Genomic DNA, 19,776 nt, shown 5'->3' with positions numbered 1-19,776 from the left:
AGGAGATCGGATAGAAAATGCCGTAGATTTCTTCAAAGGTTTATTTCTTGATAAATCAATGAGGAATTTATGGGCACAAATCAATTGCAGAGATGCACTTATAGCACACAAAAACATTCACTTATTACTTTACTTATGCACACTTCACACAGTACTTCATCACTTGTATTCACTTTATTCGCACTTTATCGCTTCGGTGTTTCGCTCTTGTTATCGCATTCAAAACTAAAGGCGACTAGTCGCGTTTCGGCTCGCTTATATATCCCTAGGAATAATTCTAAACAATATTCGAGAACTTTCTAGGCGGACTTGCTACTGAGTAGCGATTGCACAATTCTAGAACGTCCGCACTCTTTGTCTCTTTCGCACGTTGCTCCGTCCTTGTCGTACGGCGTTCTAGAGTGCTCAGTCTAGTTTCGAGAAAGTTCTGATCTTCTCTCTCTCTCTCTCTCTCGTAGCATTTCGTCCTTGTCTCACACCTAGAAAGTTTGGTCTAGAATATTCCTTCATCAAAGGGGTATACCTAGGCCTGAAAACGGGTCTCCTGAAAACTGCACCACTCGATTACACATGTTCTGAAACCGACTGAAAAAAGGTTTCAGCTTCCTGAAAACTAGGGTAACATTATGAAAATTACAATTTTCTAATATGTGATTGACCCTCTCCTGAAACGGTCAGAAATCATATTACAGCCTGCTGAAAAGTTCTCTAAGTAGTGGAAAAATGTACAACCATTGCAGTCGACCGGTCTCCGTAACAATATCATCCTTTTGGGCGGACGAAAGTTACTAGAGTTGTTGCTACAAAAGTCATTCGGCCAAACCCCAGCTCCACCAATTTTTGGCTTTCCAGCAATTTTTGTTAATTGACCTTTAATTCTAAGTTAACCGGACTATAAGGCAAGATTCAACTTTTATAAACAGTTTTTTAATCACCTCTGCAGTGTGTTTGGGCTCGTGCTTAGTATCTTCTTCTTGTGTGTTTAGAGTCTAATATACTGCTTTGAAAATTGGAATAGTTTTAAAAATATAAAAAACGTTATTTATACAAGTGTATAGCAATCAATTTCCACTATACGAACAGTTATTTATTTATTTCGGTGCATTTTTTACAGTTATGCATGTCAAATTTATTTACGTTCATTAGTCTACCAGTAGGCCTTGTTCTGAGAACGGGCAAAAAACTCAGCAAGTTCATTCCTTTACATAATACATTTTACGGGAAAGGTTACAATTCACAAGTTCAATACGTCTAAACATAATAATAAGAGATAAAAATATATATAATGGAACCATTGTATGGCGTATTCAATTACAATATTTGTAAGGGCTAACATATGGTTTGCGCTTCTAATTATTAACTAAAATATATATATGTATTAACTAATGTTTGGTTATATAACTTGTGGCTATAACTAAAATATCAAAAATCTCCAAGATCGATTTCTTGGTTCAAATCGAATGTACAATAAAAACTTTGGGGGTTTTAGGCGATGTCCTTGGGGAACATCGTAGGAGTTGGCATTACTGGGATATCGTTATGAGTCCTGTCTATCATTTTAGTTTTTAACGTGGCGTATATTGAAAATTTCGTTATTATAATCTTATTCTTTGTATGTTTACCTAGAACTTACGTAATACGTACGTACGTAATTTTACGTCACCAATTAAGTTTGACGTTAAAAAGACTGATGTTTTGAGTATTAGCTATCAAGTCAAAGCCACATAGATTATATTTCTAAATTATCGTGTAAATATGACTCTATTAACAGCGATTTTAAAGGCGCAATCCAAAACAGAGAAGTATCCCTCGCCTCCGCCAGAAACAAACATAATTCTTAAGAAAAAAAAGAAGTTCGTAAGTACTCAAAGTATTATATAGTAAGAATGAACACTGGAATCTGGGACGCTTTGAACATCACTTAATTTCAATAAACGAAATCTAAATGTAGATAAATCTTTCCTCCAACTTCAATTATGTTTCCTTTGGGGCAGTGAGGTTCAATGGCAAAGCTAATTAAAGATTTAAAGTCTGGTAATACCGGTCACCTCAGGGCTGATTCTTTCCTGTTTTAACGAATTATTATAGCAATACAGCGGGGATATGCTGCCAATGTTAAAGGTACACTGCCACGGGGACTTTTTCAATTTGTATTAATTTTCCTATTGTTATTACTATGTAGGTTAAGAAAATTGTAAAAAACTGTATATTTTATTGTTATTTTTAGGTTTTAATAAACAATACAATATCATTGTAGATATATCTATATACATATAGATAAAGCATATATAACCCATGATGTATTAGATGAAATGTTTATTTATACAAAGAGAAATAGACAACACCTCACTACGGCGTTCTTGATGTGTAAGGAAGCTGTTTTACAAAATTTTATATATTTAACACAATATAATCTTTAAGTATCTATTTCATTCTATTATTATCTATATATTTTTCAACACACAAATATACAGTATTTACAATATTCTTTACCTACATGAAAGTTTTTAGGTCTGGCCCTCAGATTTTTGTACCCGTTTCATGATATAACAAAGTAGGTGATCAGCCTCCTGTGCCTGACCTATCGACTTTTTGGCTCTAAGGCAAGCCGGTTTCCTCACGCTGTTTTCCTTCACCGTTCGAGCAAATGTTAAATGCGCTCATAGAAAGTCCATTGGATAAGTCGCAAGCTGAGCCAACTCGGTCAACACTGCTGCTCTTACATAATAATAATAATTAAAAATGGAAAATTTGTCTCCGTAGGTTTTTTTAATGCTGGAATCTCTTTGCTGTATTGCGACACTTGACCAGATCTGGGGACATCGGTAGTAGCAGACGCCAACTTAATAATAAAAATAATTAAAACAAATTTAAAAAGATAGGTCCCCGTGACTGTGTAACTTTAACGCATTTCCTTGTTGTATTGCGATACTTATTCGTTAAGCGAAGAAAGCAGTAGCTCTGGAGTCACCGATACTATCTACCAGGCGTCAATTTTAATCTTTAATCAGCGCCTGTACATATGAACCTCTCGACCCAAGAGTTTCTACCCAAAGGGAACAAAATCGAAGTTAGAGGAAAGACTTTTGATCCGTTCATAATATTTGATTATACATATGTATTTAAGACACTTCACAAATTACCAACCTGTGATGATTTAGTATTCAATGGAAATCGGTTCACTAGTGGTGTCTCTCATCACCAAGGACGACAATTCCCTGGCTGCACCAAATGATGGAAGGAAAATATCGTGAGGAAACTGGTGACTTGTGTAAGGAGACGACGAGCGGGGTAGCGACGCCGTGTTTTCGCAAGTCTGCCCTAAGGAAGGAAGATTGTGCGCGTGAGAGGAGTCATGGTGTATTGTGGCATTCGCGTTTGGCGGGGGTCCCACATAATCCCTGCTGGTGTAAAATTAGGCGCTAAAGGCTGATAACCAACTTGCGTTTTAGAAAAAAACAATTGAACGATACAGATACAGAAATCTGTGTTTCAAAACTATCATTATTGTGTAATAATTTTTTAAATCTTGAACAATTCTCCATAATATTAGGTCCTTACATATGAAATTGGCGTTTTGGTTGGGAGGAACAAAAAGTCAAATATTTTTTAATATTTAATTCAAAGTATAAACCATTGTTCTCTATGCACTTTTGCCATGTCATGCATGCATGTCATGAGTAAATTTGAGCTGTACAAATTTGAATTTGGAATTCCTTACCAAAGAGGAGAACATCGTGATTAAAGTGGCCAGTACGAAATACGCCAATTTCATATGTAAGGACCTAATTCTTCATTGTTTTCGTTTAGAACTAATAACGTTTTCTCGTACCTATTGCTTCTCTTCTATTGTAGTTTTTTTATAGAACAGAACGGGCAGAAGGCTCAGCTGATAAGCTAACTGTTATTTCCAACTATTTTTGTGGACACTCAACTACCAGAATGGTCCCAAATGCATTGCCGACCTTATAGGAATTGGCACGCTCTCGTGTTGAAGACGTATTGTCAACTCTTTTAGTCGAATTGCTTCGGAAATACTTCAGTGGGAATCTGGTTTCACATAGTGGTGGTGCCTTAACTGTAGTTGTAGAATGACAGCTTCGACGCCGATCCATAGAGCCTGGATTTATTTTTTGGCTATTTGTGTGTTTATTATGTGATTTACAATCTGTGAGAGTAATAAATAGTAATCTTCTATAGCGCCCATCTTGCAAAACGCCAAGCAAAGTTGACAGTTTCCCGCCAAAATACGACGCCCAACGACTAAAGAGAAAGATGCCAGGTTTTGTCAGCGACGCTGTTAATCTGTACAACGAAAATATTTCACTTGTAATGTCCATACATAGGGCGCATAAGAAGGTAATGATCGTTTTCTTAAAGCTGATTCAGCCTCTATTGAGTCAGAAAGCAGGAACAGGCAATAGTGGTTAAAAGCTTGATTTTATTGTTTATTAAAACAAATATACAGTATTTACAATTTTATTAAGCTATATAGTAACAATAATTAAAAATTAATAAAAGAATATTAAAACAAATTTATAAAGTTTGGTCACTGGCAGTTTTTTTTATTATTTTATATTTTGGCAATATTTTTTAATCTTTAAAGGCAATGTGTCTTGATAATGTGGGAGTGTATTAGACCACAACAATTGACAAAAACCCTAAATATCTTAACTGTTCGTATTATAATGACATCATGATAATTAAGATGCCATTTGCATAGACGTGCAATTTAATATGGCTGATTGAGGGGTTTTTTTTATAATAAATCAATCTGAGTGTACTTTCATTCTTTTCAAGTAAACAATTTATTTATTTAACAAAATTGAGCATTTTTATTCGATCAACACGGGAATCGAACCTTATACCATGATCTGCGGTTGAATGTTGTGTTACGTGAAAATGTGTTTTAATTTATATGGTATTTATATTTATTTACAACACACAAATGTATAGTTTTTACAATATTCAAAACATACATAAACAGTTTGGTCCATATGGCCGTCAACCTTTATTGCAATACGTATTCGTTAAGGAACGTACCAGCTCTGTTGGTCCAGTCCCAGGCGCAAACTGAAATCTTTAATCAGCGCCTGTGCACCCGACACCGCAATCAGTCTATTAGCTTTATGTAATTCATTGACATATAAGATATCTTTCAGGGAAGAGTGGACAGTCATTGGTCGGTATTGCCGCCATTTTGCCGACAATATTATGAGCGAAGACTACATTCATATAAAATTATTCGTGAAGAAAACGCACAGATTTATCGGCGATTACTTGAAACTGTATGTATATACTTGCTTACTTACATCGCTGGCGCAACGACTCCAAGTGAGTCTGCTCCTCCGAGACTAGAGAACGATCCTTGAAATCCCATCTCATAACTCATGGCTAATCCTTTATCACAAGGCGGAGTTCACTTTCCGTCCCTCTTCTTTAAATCTCTTTTGTACAAACATTACCTGTCCAACTCGTATCCCTAACTGTCGTACTAACTGTAGTGATCTAAAATTATCGTGATTCAAGTGCATTTTTTAGTAGTACATATGTATTATGTATTTTTGCACTTCTAGCCTACCTTATTTAAATTTTTTCACAGTGGTTGCCTGGAAGAGATCGCTCGGAAGTGATAAAGCCGCCTTTTCATTCAATTATGCAAATGCAAATTAAATTAATATTTTACAATCTGGTTGATTGTCCCAACCATTTCACTAAATTTAAATTTCGTGTACCCTCTAGATAGGGGTACAAATATTACGTTAGCACTATATGGGGTTGGAGGGTTACGTTACGGTACGTTAATGATTACGTCAACACACATTGTCTATGCCTCAAAAGATTTCCCCGAAGCTTTGCATAGCTTGCTGGCAAGAGGAATGAGGGGGGGGGGGACAAATTGCAGTAAATCTGCTTACGTAATACTTGAACGGCTCCACATCATTCATCTTTCATTCCATCATTCCATTTGTCCTCCCTTTCCGGAGAACGCGTTTTGGCCAAAACCAATTTAAAATCGATTTTCATTTAGTTTATAATTTATATGTATTATATCTTCGTGTATGTTATGTTTGCGTATAAGTGCTTGTCGGTATTTTATTTTTCTTGTACCAATGTATCAGTGTGCCGATTATTGGCAAGTTTAATAAATAAATTGTTGTAAATTCATTTCGTTGGAGTTTTAAATATAGCGCGACAAAATGTTGGAATTATATCCCCCATATAATTATAAATCTCACGAAATATAGTTTTTAATCCGGCCAAAGATTTCTATTTCTTAACTATTATTCTTATTATTAATTTACATTATTTTCTTCATTACTTACACTATTAACTTTGACTACTACTATTATTATTATTTGTTTTTACTGAGTATTAGTATTATTACATTCTTATTATTTTTTGTAACTGAGGCGCAAACTAGCTGCTGTGGTCCCTGGCAGAATGACCAGCGCTGTGGAACAACTCCGCTCCTCAGCATGATGCTGAGCCAGGGCCAATTACAATTACACACGCATTACACAATTAAACCTTTTTCTTTATAAATTATTTTATCTCTTTTATTTTATTGTTATTTTATGTGTTTCTGTGTGTGTTTGGTTCATAAATAATGTTATGTCCATGTCTAATTTTCTTCTAACGAGCACTATCATATATTAATGTTAATGTATATATGCTTAAGTTGTATATGGTTGTATTGCAATATGGTTCAGTTGTAATTATATTTTCCAGAAACCGCGAGTCGATCCAACAGCATCATTAAACAAAGATTGGTATTATAATAAGCAAACTATTGCTCATTGCGCTCAAAGTGAATTCATTTTATTCCCCTTAAAATATGTCGAAGAAATCGAGGATCCGGCGTTTGCTCGTGGTGTTTCACGACCCAGGTACTTAATACATAAAAAACACTTATATAAAATATGAACGCCAAAGATATAGAATTACATGGAGTGATCATATACTGGTACATGATCATCCATCGGGGCTTTTATCTTAGTAATAATTAAGTTACAAAGGCGTTTCACTTCTGACATGTGTACTTTGTACTCACGCACTTTTTTTCTTAATAGGGAAGTAGTTCAAACTTCTGTGTCAGAAACAGGCCGTCCATTTTTGGCTTGCATTTCTTTACAATATTCTCCTTCACCGTACTAATGAGTGTTTAATGAAATTTCTTTTTTAATAAACAATATTGTTATCTGTACACACAAATACACTGTAATTACAATATTCTTAACCTATATAGTATTAATAATATTCAAAACATAGTTAAAGTTTGGACCTTGTCGTGCGTACACTACGTTTAACGCTGACAGCATTTCCGCGCTGTTTTCTCCAAAGGTTGCGTGACGTAATACCTGAACGCTCCCATACTTATTCGGGAAAGCACCAGCTCTGGGGGTCACCGTTACTGTCTACCAGGAGACAACCTTAATATTTAATTAGCGTCTGTGCACTTGAACCACACGGTGAAGGAAAACATCGTTAGGAACCGGCTTGCCTTAGACCGAAAAATCATAAAAAAGATACAAGCACCAGACCTAAAAAGGTTGTAGCGCCATTGATTATTATTTTAATCAAGACAATTGACAAATAATTATTAATAAGCAATAGTATTTTGAAATAATAATAATGGTTTTTTGCCAACATAGTGGTACGGTGGTTAGATCGATCAACTACAAATATCCGCACAATCAGCCATATATAAATGGACATGAAAATGTCATATCAATTTTTTCAATATCTTTTTTCTTATATGTTATGAAATTAATCATTTGAATTAAATTAAAACATACATGAAACTGCCGAAATCAAGTGTTTTGCTTTTAGTTAAATTAAATAAAATAAAGTCTTGTTTGAGCAACTTATTGAACGTATTTTCCGTCGATGTCCCATTTTTGGAACATCCTGTATTGGTGGTAAGAGTTTCTTAGTAATAAAGAGACATTTTCAGAATTCAAATGACACTCGGTATACGCAACGCGGCTGTTATGGGTTCTCTTGAAGTGGAGTTGTTCACTGATATTTGCCCCCAAACGTGCTCACTGTTTTTGGATCTTTTAGACGGTGATGGCCTTGGATATGGGTATGTCGGGACGAGATTCTTCAGGTATGACATTAATAAGATGTTCCAAAATCAGTGTGTATTAATACATTTCGTGTATTTTCACAAAACGTTTGCAATCTTGTATCACTGAAGAATTTCAGAACCAATTCGATTTATGGTCCTACAAGAATTGAGCAATAACTCTTAAAAGCTAGGCGACTAGCGAGCTTTCTGTCACTGTGTAAAATTTATAAAAAATCTGCTAGATTATCGATTCATACAAACAAAAACTTTCTTAAAATTTTGTATTTTAATAAATGAATTACATATTTGAAATATTAGAGATTTTTGCCCTTGAGCTTGAAATGGTTTTTTTTTAATCTATTTCATCAGGGTACGGCTTTTTTAAATAACTAGCGAACTCGAAAGACGTTGTCCTGTCTTAACTATGAATATTGATTTCGAATTGGTATAATTAACGAAAAATGCTTTATGATATACAACAAATGATTAATACCACAAACAATTAGCGACTGTAATTGTTTTCTATATATATTATCAATATAAAAACTCGAAACATTTGTTTTAAACGATATTCATTTTTCTTACATCCTCTTTGATGATATTTGCAGCACGCATTCTATCAATGTTATGTCAAACGCCATATGGTAACATGAAAAAAGTTTGAATTGTAAAAGAGCAATTGAACAAAAAAAATGCTATCGTAACAAAAGTCATGATTACTTACGGTGGTTAAGTACTCTTAAATTTTCCTCGCAATTTTTTTTAAGTTTTTCTTTCATAAGAACCTTCTCCTGTCAATAACAAACACAACAAAATGCGAATTAGCGAAATCGGTCCAGTCGTTCACGCGTGATGCCGTGACCAAGAGAAGTAGGGATTCATGTATATATATAGATAGATTAAAAACTATTTAGCGAAATTTCATAAACAGTATTATATACTCTGCATTCTGAAACTAAACGTGAATCAGAAATAAATATACCCAATGTAAGTATGAAGTTTCCAGCCTTAAGTTAAGATTATCGCTTCCAATTTATTTTACTGTACTCCAATGCGGCAAATATTTATATCATATTAGCTGCGCTCGCGAACTTCGTCTCTCCTTAAAGTCATTTTACTTAGCCTACAGTTTTAGTTCATACCAACATGGAACTCTTTGCTATCCCCAGAGTTTGTTCAGTTTTCTGGAATGAAAACTTTTTACTGTTTTCTGTAAATTTTTCTCTAAATAAACTCATAAGGTTTTAAGTGGAAATTAAAATATCATAAAAAATAAAAACAAAGAGCTTTTGGGATGGTTTAACATTTAGGGGGATAAAAATAGATGTCCGATTCGCAGATCTAACCGATGTGCACAAAAAGATTCACGAAAATCGAAAAGAGTATAATTACACAATAAAATACAACCTTATTCAGAAATAGATTATATTTTTAAAACACTATTTCTTATAGTATAGGAACAGGGAAGCAGACATTTTGTCAGTTCACTCAACGGACAATTGAAAAAGGCTGTCTAAACAATTAATCATATAATATAATATTAGGTCCTTACATATCAAATTGGCGTATTTCGTACTGGCCAGTTTAATCACTGTTTTCTCCTCTTTGGTAAGGAATTGCAAATTCAAATTTGTACACCTATTTACTCATGTATTTGTGCTTCGATGACCGTCATTCATTTGTTTTTTTCTTCTGTTTTTTTTTCTGTTTGCGTCACTCAGTTTACAAAATGGAAAAAAGTAAAGTATCGCATTATTTACGAGTACGAGTTCCGTCGTGGCACTAGTGCTGCGGAAACGACTCGAAGGGTGAATTATGTGTATGGCGGTCATGTTGCAAAAGAAAACACAGTTCGTTTTTGGTTCCAACGTTTTCGTTCTCGAAATTTCGACCTGCAGAACAAGCCCCGTGGACGGCCTGAGACCCAAGTTGATAATGAAGTATTGAAGGCTATTGTGGAAGCGGATCCATCGCAAACCACGTCCGAGTTAGCTGCAGGCTGCGGTGTTAGTGATAAAACTGTTTTAATTCACTTGAAGCAAATTGGGAAGATTAAAAAGCTTGAAAGGTCTCACGAATGGACTGAAGCAAACCGGCAAACGCGCGTCGACTGCTGCGTTACGTTACTGAACCGGCACAATAATGAAGTTATTTTAAACCGAATCATTACCTGTGATGAAAAATGGATTCTTTACGATAACCGGAAGTGCTCAGCGCAATGGTTGGATCCTGGCCAGCCAGCCAAATCCTGCCCCAAGCGAAAATTAACCCCAAAAAAGTTACTTGTAAGCGTTTGGTGGACTAGTGCCGGTGTTGTTCATTGCAGTTTTCTCAAATCTGGCCAGACTATTACGGCTGATGTCTATTGTCAGCAATTGCAAACCATGATAGAAAAGCTAGCGGCTAAACAACCTAGGCTGGTCAATCGCTCCACGCCACTGCTACTTTACGACAACGCAGGACCACACACTGCACAACAGACGGCTACCAAATTAGAAGCGCTTCAATTGGAATGTCTAAGACATCCTCCATACTCCCCGGTCCTTGCTCCAACAGATTACCATTTTTTTCTAAAGTTGGACAACTTCTTGCAAGGGAAAAAATTTAACTCTGATGGGGCATTCCAAATCGCCTTCACAGATTTTATTGATTCCCGTCCGACTGGTTTTTTTAGTAAAGGGATCAATGAACTACCTATGAGATGGCAAAAGTGCATAGAAAACAATGGTTCATAGTTACATTAATTAAATATATTATATTTAAAAATATTCGACTTTTTGTTCCTCCCATACAAAACGCCAATTTCATATGTAAGGACCCAATATATAACATATTATGTTTATACCGATGCTTTAGGTGACGTTGAGGTCTGTAGGAGGGGTACTAATAATCACAGCAAAGCTCTAATTACGTCACTACACACATGTATCACTGGGATATCTTCAAAAAAAGAGCGTACCAATTCTTAAATACCAGTGTCCAGTGTGTTTGTATACTCGCCAAAATCTAAATTATCAGATATAAAAATTCGTGATTAAAAACTTTTTACTATTGTCTATCGTGTGCCTGTCAAACACACTTGTCAAGATGACGTTACAATGTTCAAATTAATATGGTTTTTAATTGCGTTTTTCACAAGCATTTTTCTATTCCTTATACTTATTTTAATTAGAGTCATCGATTTGGACGAAGGCGGCGATGCTGGTGTCGGAGTCAGGCTTAAATGGAAATTCTGATATATTTGTTAAAATTGTCGGCCCCGAGGGTCAGGTCTTCTCCTCATACTTCGCTGAAGACACACTAATTGAGGAAGTAAAGAACCGATCCATTGATTACTTCTATCCGAACGGCGAAAACAGCTCTAGCAGGTTTAAGATCGTCAGAGTTTCTGACACAACGACATTACATGACTTTCTCACGCTGTCACAGGAGCAGGTAGCTATGTTCGACGAATTATTATTGATCGAACGACGGACACCCGAAGCTGGAACTCTATGGGATCTTGGATCAGTAAGAGCACCACAACCAAATGCTATAGCAGCTGCAACAGCATCTCTACCAACTCCACTAAACCCAATGCGACAGCCAAACTTACAGTCTCTACTATCAACCAACGAACTCACGTTTGAGCTGCGAAAAATTCTCATATCTTTAATAGAAGCTGGAGCAAGGTTAGCAGCAGCTGGTAGAAGCTACGAACTGACATTAGCTCAATTATCAGCTGCATTGGACGAACCACAGCGTAACCAGCAGTTTACGGTTCAGGTCATAACGCCGGAGGAGATCGCAGCTAGGTTCAACTCCTCTGAAGACGGAAACACATCGTTGGCATCAAATTGTGACGAAACCTATCGACGAGCAGAGCATTTGCAGCGATTTCTGGATAAATTCCGTGCTTGGAGAACGAAAATCATGGAGCCGCCCAATCCTGAAGCATTGGTCTCTTTAAAAGACCTAGGATTTTCTTTGGAAGATGCAGAGACCGCTCTACGATACACGGGTAGCAATGTTCCAGCAGCAGCGTCTTGGTTGATTGGTGAAAGGGGCTCCAGTGTTTTTGAACTTATAAATGGTCTTCCCGATGGCCATATTTTGGAGACGTTACTCAAACAACCGCAAATACAAAGAGGGCTCTTGAATACACGAATGTTGATAGCATTTATAGCCATGGTGGGGCATACAGGTAATGCGTCACTGTGGCTGAATTCCCCTCATGGGAATCCCTTATTATCACAAATATCTAGAACATATCATTCGGAGAAATATTGTATGGCTGTGAATCAGTTTTCTGAAAAACTGGATGCGCCGTCGACTTCCACACGAGAGTAATAAAGACTTTTTGTCACTTGGATTTTTATTTCTAACGAGTCCATGCAGTATAATGTGAAACCCACGTAGTGGTAAATCAAAATCAATACAACCACCGCCACCGCGCATGCGCTGGAGAGGGTCACGTCGACAAAAAGGATCAAAAACCTGTATAATGCGTATCATTGTAAATGGCTGCAATTGAATAATAAGTATAAAAACTGAAAATTATAATTTATTTACCAAAATACATACGTTATCCTTACAGTACAATACATTATGTACATTATACACAACATTGCACAAGATGTTGATAGTCGGAGACAAGATTCTGTATGCAACGTCTGTGTACGCTAATCTGTGCAACTAGTGTGTTCTGGTGGTTCCGCAAACAACATTCGGCATCGCACACATCGATACAAAGAAACCCAGTTCTTTGAGAACAACTCCCGCAAGACGTTCAGTATATATTCCTTTGCAACCCGGCAAACTTCGTACTAACAGTCAATGATTATTGTCTAGCTATCTACACAAAATAAATAAATTCACTACTTGATTAAGATATTAATCTCTGAATGCATTTGAAAACCAATACATTTGTCAAGCCTTTTTCATTACTGTCTGTCTACATCCTGTCGATTTGTATATTAACGTATCGAGGGGATGAACATTAAATGTGTTTGTGTGTGCAATTTGGGATGTAGACAAATAAAACCAAAATCCATAAATATGGGTCCAGATTCCAGCCGTTATCGAGGTATAAGTTTTCGACGGAATATAAGTTTAGTTTAATATATTAATATATAAATGAATACATTGTACAGCTTGCTAGCGGACTGTGAAATGTGTATTGTATGTCAGGTGTATCTGTATTGTATATGTAATGTATGTATGAGCAAGCTGCTCTAGATAACTAAATATATCAGAGGGTGAGATGTAAGAACCTAACAACCCTACGGATCCCTGAGCCCTACAGATGTACCCTAACACATAAATAGTGAATATTTAAATAAGTATGTCTGCACCAAGACGGAGCCCTACGGGTAGGATCAAAGGTTCGAGGTGGTGGGCAGGCTCACCATGATAATTAAGGGCTTGAAGTAGTCATCGCCACTTTGAGAGGAAGCGAGAAATGAATACGACAGAGCAATATTGAAATCTGATTTATTGTTCAAAGATAATATCTTAAATACTACTTACACCTATTCACACATACATAATATTATTTTAGTGAGCTGTTGGTGTATTGCGCACCTTCAGCTATTAACATTTTGCAACACACGAGCCGTGTCAGCAATTGCTTAATATTCGAATAAGATATAATTCAAAATTACTCTTCAGGTAATAATATTTGGAACTGCAGTTGGTCAATGTCCAAATGAAATCTGAACAACTATCTAAACATTTATATAATAATATCGATAAAAATGTTTACTTTTTAACGGCAATATTAAATGAAGACACAACGTGTAATACTGAAAAAACTCAGAAACTGTGCACCACTCTTTATAATTGCCAAATTTTGTACAATTGTAAGGAAATGCAACGATTACGCGAATCTCTTGACATTTATCTTTATATTTTATATTATGAAACTGAAAAGTTTGTGGCGTCACTTACAGAATGTGTCTATGAATCACTACTATGACTCCATTCCCTTACGTGTTATTCCCACGAGAATATAATTGCGAGCTCCTATTTCACCATGCCTTAGAGGATAGAGGACAAATCTTTGGTTTTGTTATATATTCATTATTATTATAGTTACTTAAAGATGTCATGTGGAACATGGTGTAATGGCTTCTTACAAACATTGTGTAAACCAAAAAACATGGCGATTAAAAACAAAGGAGTGTAAAAAAATAAAAATAAATGTTTGTTATGGTACATAAGATACAAGTATCACTTATTTCACGTCATTAAATTTGATTAGGTGTCAACCTACTCCCTACTCATCGGCAAAGAAGACAGAGGGGTGTAGGCCGAGAGAAAAAGCCGGCGTAAAAAACTCTTGTTACTCTTTTATTACACTTTGTTGCCAGTTCTTCTCGTCCGTACGGCCTTGATTTGAGAACTGGCTGTAAATGTATAATTAGAAGCATTTAATATGTATTTCTTTATTGACGTTCAGAAGTGTACATTGTGTTACCTAAATAAATGATTTTGAATTTGAATACCCTTGAATGAGCCACTTCGGCAAGGCTCGACACCTTCCCAACTCAAGGTGTGCAAAAGCATCAACTATTACTCCTTCTGGACACATGGAACTGTTTCAGTAGCTACTTGTTCATGTTACTTAACTCATTTTTGTATAGGATAATTTAAAAGAAAACACTTTTTAACCGGATTGAAGCTATGTATTATTAATATAAACTTATAATTATTAAAATTTAAAATTTTGTAAATAATTATAGGTTAAGAAAACACTTTTTAATAGGATTAAAGCTATGATATGAAGCTTATTATTATAAACTTATTGTACGAGCCAAAGCTGTACATTTTGCTCACTCAGGCTTTCCTAGTTTATAAGCGTGATGATCCCTATGTACGTGGCAAGGTTCGTACATTCTTGCTCGTTTACAAGCTCGACGGATTCCTATATTTGTACGTGCCATGGATGTACATTTCGATCACTTATAAGCGTGACGATTTCCCAAATCGTCGGAGAGTATAACCCGACGCAGGCACTCTCTTCTACATACAGTTATTCGTTTCATAGCCATTAACTAAATCATGGGAGTTACACCCCGAGAGCATAGCCAGACGTAGGCACTCTCTTTGACTGTAAAATTGTATTCATTCGGTACATAGCAATTAGCACTTCATTATTTCGCTCATATTCTATTGTTATACGCGAGTGGTTAATATAGAGTAAATTAAATAAATCTCTATTATTTGAAGCATCCCGTTGACCCAGGAACCTTACATTTTGGTCCTTCGAGCCATCCAGGAACCGTACACTTATAATTATAATACATAGCTTCAATCCAGTTAAAAAGTGTTTTCTTTCAATATGTAAAAGCTATGCTAAGCTATGTTAACAAAAGACAATACTATATATATTTAACAAAGAGTGATTTCGATCAGTTCTTTTGACTCCTATTTTTTGTGCTTCTATGAAGTATGATTGCTAAATCACACTGCAAGGTACCTATCGTGTGGAATAAAAAATATCGTAATCGAAAAAAAATTTGATGATATTAGGTCAAATTTCTATGGTAGGGAATGTTTAATATTCAATGATAGTAGCAAATTTAAAACAAGCTCGTGCGTACAAAGTACAAATGCCAGAACCTTCTCTGGCAAACTAATTTTTATGTCTTGCTCATATTTATACAAATCTAAAACTTAGATTTCCGAGACTTGGAGGGAAAAAGAGATGTTAGATATTTAATTGTCATTAAAATAAAGAGTCGCAACTTAATAGAAATTATAAATTTATTTTTTTAATTCATTTCTCCGATATTTACATAATTCGACGCGATTTCTATTGGTATTGTTGTGACTAAAGCGTTATGATAAGTAAAATATGCAACATAAGTTCGTGTTTCAACATTATCTAAATATCTTGTAAAAAATAGCGTCTATTGTCGTCGTTCTACTCTCGCTCCATGGCTATTTGCTTCATGCTACGTTCGCCCTTTCTCGCTCTCTCTCGATCGGTCTCAATCGCTCTCTCCCTTTTCTTCGACAAAAACGCTGCCTTGTGAAGGCGTTAATATTATTATGATTGCGTTTCCATAAAAAAAACCCTCATGCGCCGAAAGAAGTTTCACTTCAATAATATTAGGTACGCATTATTTACACAATTATTTTGTCCTTATAACTTCCAACTAATTTACGGTTTATAGTACGTTTACAAAAGCACCTATTTTCTTGACCAAAGAAACAAACAAGTGTTTAGTTTACAAATACAGAGGTTTTAAAACTCAGTTTTGTATCGCGTAGGCCGGACATATACTATTTAAGCCTTCACTTATTTAACTATCGCGGAATTTGCTTAAGAAGTATTAAGAATATCCATAGTGCAAAGTCATCTTCACGAGCATGGTCCACATACACCTTCCCGTACATACCATCACTTTTACACAATCAGTCACAGCCGAATTATTACGTATTGAGGTTTTTTTCGTAAATGTTTGGACTTGGATTAGCCATATTGTAAGAGTAGCAAATACCGTAGCCCCGCGAATTTGGGGGCCCCGCTCTCTAATGTACATGTAACCGTAATAAAAAAATATTACATAGGAGCGTAATATATCTTGCTTCACTGCCAAAAATCTAAAACTCCATTTTGTCGAGATAAATCGTAAAAATAAGTAAAAAATTACCGCTATGTTTAATTATAATCGATATCTGTAGACTAGCATCTATACCACATCTACCTTTCAAGTGGCAAGATTTTTTAATAAGAACGTCTTTATCATCTCACTTTGTTCAATATAGAGCATGATTTGCTCAAAAGAAGACTATATTGAAAGTGTTACTATCTCTCAATTTGCCGATCCAGAAATATTTATTCGTAACGGTTTTATTCAATATCCTAAACTTGAGAGCGTAAAGCAAACCAGGGCCCCTTGATAGAATTTGATACAGGGCCCGCGCTGGTGTAATGCGGCACTGGTTTAGTGTAATTGTTTGTTTTTATTATATAATTAATGTTAGAGTCAAAGTCAAATCATTTATTGCAATTAGGCCTATTCAAAAGGCTCTTTTGAAATTCAAAATTTAAAATATTTAAGAAAAAACTACTAGTCACCGCTTCCAAAAGAGAGTTTCATATGGAAATGAATGGGCAAGAAACTCCAAACTTACTCTTTTAAAATAGTTGCACAGTGAAACAATGCAGCCGATAACTATATTATTATGTAGAGATTGACAGATATTGCAACTATAGATTATACATTATTTTTTATAATTAAAAAATAATTAACATACAGATACCGGCAAACATCTTGAACAAATGTCGTTGCCTGCGCGAAAGCGATTTTTAGGTATGACAGAGATGACAGATGACGTCAGAGTGACGTGTCGATCGCGTGATCCCGCCCTGTGTACAAACTTTCCCCTACTCCCTTTTTTAAGGCTCAAGAAGTTTGCCGGTATCTGCACAGCCAGTGAAAAATGAAAGAAATATAAACCTACAGTCATCTTTGCCGTCAGACGTCATCTGTCACGATGACGCAAATATTCAATTCATTTTATTTTCAGAAAAGTACCAAATTTATTCTGGAGCGGCGGTGACGTAGTCCACAACAATGGTTTTGGCTGTTACGCGCAAAAGGGCAGACAGAAACCAATCGGGGCTGAGAACTACCATTTTTCACACTCAATGCCAGGTATTTTACTTAATTGGCGCTACAATGAGTCCTGACCACAGATTGCATCGGTTAACTTATTTTTTTCTTTCTAATATCCTTCTGTGTCCAACACGTAGATACCAAATTTGAAATGAAGGTTACGTTTAACGCTATCATGCCCTTCATATATAGAATAGAAAGAGACAGAGGGAGAGCGAACGCGTGGCATTCCAACGCATGCGCGTAGTATACCTATTACAAGCCAGCGCGAGTGTTAGCAACGCGTAGCGTCCAATATTTCAACGCAAGACGGGGTGAGAAAGAAAGATACACAAAGGTAGAAAGTGGGAGAGAGAAAAAGCACCGACTCTCCGCTATGCAGCAAAGTAAACAATGTGAGCGTTGTGAAATTCTGTCTACTAGGATGCTTACCTTCATCGGAAGTTAATTGCGCACATAGACAAATAAACAGTGCCGGAAATCGACTCGACTTCAGCGATAAAATAATACCAGTTTGTACACATACTTATTAACTTGGCCTTGCGTAGAGATGTGGGGTCTCTCTGCATCTTCTACCGCATTTACGATGGAGTGTTCAGAGGAGTTGCTCGGATTAATACCTACAGCCAGTTTCATCATCAGACGTCGAGGCAGAATACGAACGATAACGTCGTCCGTCATTCCACAAGAGATCGTTTTTACGGCTGTTTTTGATAGCTGCCCACTGATATACCGAACCAAATCAACTTAGGGTCTTTCAAGAAAAGAGTTTCCAATACTTAAAAGGCCGGCAACGCTCTTGCTAGCCTTGTGAGTGTCTATGGGCGGTAACACTTAACATCAGGTTAGCCTGTTTGCCCCGTTAAAAATTACAATCAAAAAATTACTCAATAATGATTTCAAGAATGATGAGGTGGTCGTACGAGGAAACCCAAGATGAAGAACCTTTATTTCGTAATGCAACAGCAAATATAAAGAATAGAACATGTTCCCATTTTTTGCATAAACATTATTAATATAAAAACTTTTTGTTGCAGGTCTGTTGTCTATGCGCGTGACAGATAATGATGAGATGTGCGGAGTGTTTAATATTACGTTTAAGGCATTACAACAATTGGATTTGCGTAATGTCGTCTTTGGCAGGGTTAGATTTCAAAACAATACATACACACTATTTATTATATTTTTCCGTTACGCGCCATCTTTTACTTGTAAAAGTAAAAATAGTAATAATTGTATTATAATTAATGAAATTCTGTAATAATCTTAGTAGTAAGGTAATAAGGTAATAAGGTAAAATGAAATAATTGTATTATTTGTATACATGTCTATAATAATATAAGCCTTTTGTTAAACTTTATCTAATTTAACTTTATTTAACCAATTTCTGTAAAGTTGCATATAGTAGATCATTTGTCGAAAAATAAGGTCATAAAGAAGTTTCACTTCTTACGTGTGTACACGAAAACACATTCTTTTTATTACTATGTAGGTTGTGTGTTAACGCGTATACAGCTGCTTAATGTTTCTAAATGTTGTGTGAATATATAATTTGTTAGATGACATAAGAGTAGAATAAAGGAAGAGGGTTTTAATAAATTTATTGTGTATGTATTGGACAGGAGACAGTGTGAGTATCTTATAAGCCTCATAAATTTCAGGTGATTCGTCCAAATTCAACATATGATATTATCAAAACCCTTGGATCACCGTTAAGCTCTCAGCCTATAGTTGAAATTGTTGCTACGAAACGAGTGGATGGCAAGTGTATATATGGCACTAGAAATACAAAACTCGCATCTTTTAAAAATCAAATTTTATAAAACATTGTTGGTTTTATTATATAAGCTGGAGTTTTCGTTATTGTTTTATTTCGTGCTCGATACATGACGTCTAATCACTTAGAAGTATTTTATTATGGATAAGTTTACCTAGACCATCCTGTACCAAGGTAACACTGAAAATGTTTAGAAAATGAAAAACGGCTTAATGTAGAAAGTTGCCAATACTTTTATTGTTTTTCCAAGTAATCTCCGTTCCTCTCCACACATCTTCACATTCGATGGAACCACTGAGAAGAGCAGTGGGCCCATT

General features: G+C 35.7%; 2 protein-coding genes across 2 annotated transcripts; both read left to right on the top strand.

The window, feature by feature from the left end:
• Positions 1-1,719: 1,719 nt before the first annotated feature.
• LOC123718070 lies at positions 1,720-19,540 on the top strand. The gene is made up of 8 exons (XM_045674459.1): positions 1,720-1,857; positions 4,201-4,359; positions 5,163-5,288; positions 6,733-6,890; positions 7,958-8,113; positions 17,594-17,721; positions 18,720-18,826; positions 19,344-19,540. Exons 1-8 carry the CDS (start codon positions 1,756-1,758, stop codon positions 19,503-19,505), a joined length of 1,098 nt encoding a protein of 365 aa, XP_045530415.1. The 5' UTR covers positions 1,720-1,755; the 3' UTR covers positions 19,506-19,540.
• Positions 11,159-12,419, top strand: LOC123718068 (ubiquitin-associated domain-containing protein 1). Its single transcript, XM_045674457.1, has one exon. It carries the CDS (start codon positions 11,273-11,275, stop codon positions 12,401-12,403), a length of 1,131 nt encoding a protein of 376 aa, XP_045530413.1. The 5' UTR covers positions 11,159-11,272; the 3' UTR covers positions 12,404-12,419.
• Positions 19,541-19,776: the final 236 nt, after the last annotated feature.

This window comes from Pieris brassicae, chromosome 14 (assembly GCF_905147105.1).
Source record: "Pieris brassicae chromosome 14, ilPieBrab1.1, whole genome shotgun sequence".
Taxonomy (NCBI): domain Eukaryota; kingdom Metazoa; phylum Arthropoda; class Insecta; order Lepidoptera; family Pieridae; genus Pieris; species Pieris brassicae.
The sequence above is the reverse complement of the archived record's forward strand: the minus strand, read 5'-3'. Positions and strand labels throughout refer to the sequence as shown.

Bases quoted from the DNA above. Each gene is read 5' to 3' on its own strand.
- LOC123718070 (XM_045674459.1), top strand. From the start codon at position 1,756: ATGACTCTATTAACAGCGATTTTAAAGGCGCAATCCAAAACAGAGAAG. The intron at 17,722-18,719 runs GTATTTTACTTA...TTTTTGTTGCAG, and splicing joins TTTTTCACACTCAATGCCAG to GTCTGTTGTCTATGCGCGTG. The intron at 18,827-19,343 runs GTTAGATTTCAA...CATAAATTTCAG, and splicing joins GTAATGTCGTCTTTGGCAGG to GTGATTCGTCCAAATTCAAC.
- LOC123718068 (XM_045674457.1), top strand. From the start codon at position 11,273: ATGCTGGTGTCGGAGTCAGGCTTAAATGGAAATTCTGATATATTTGTT.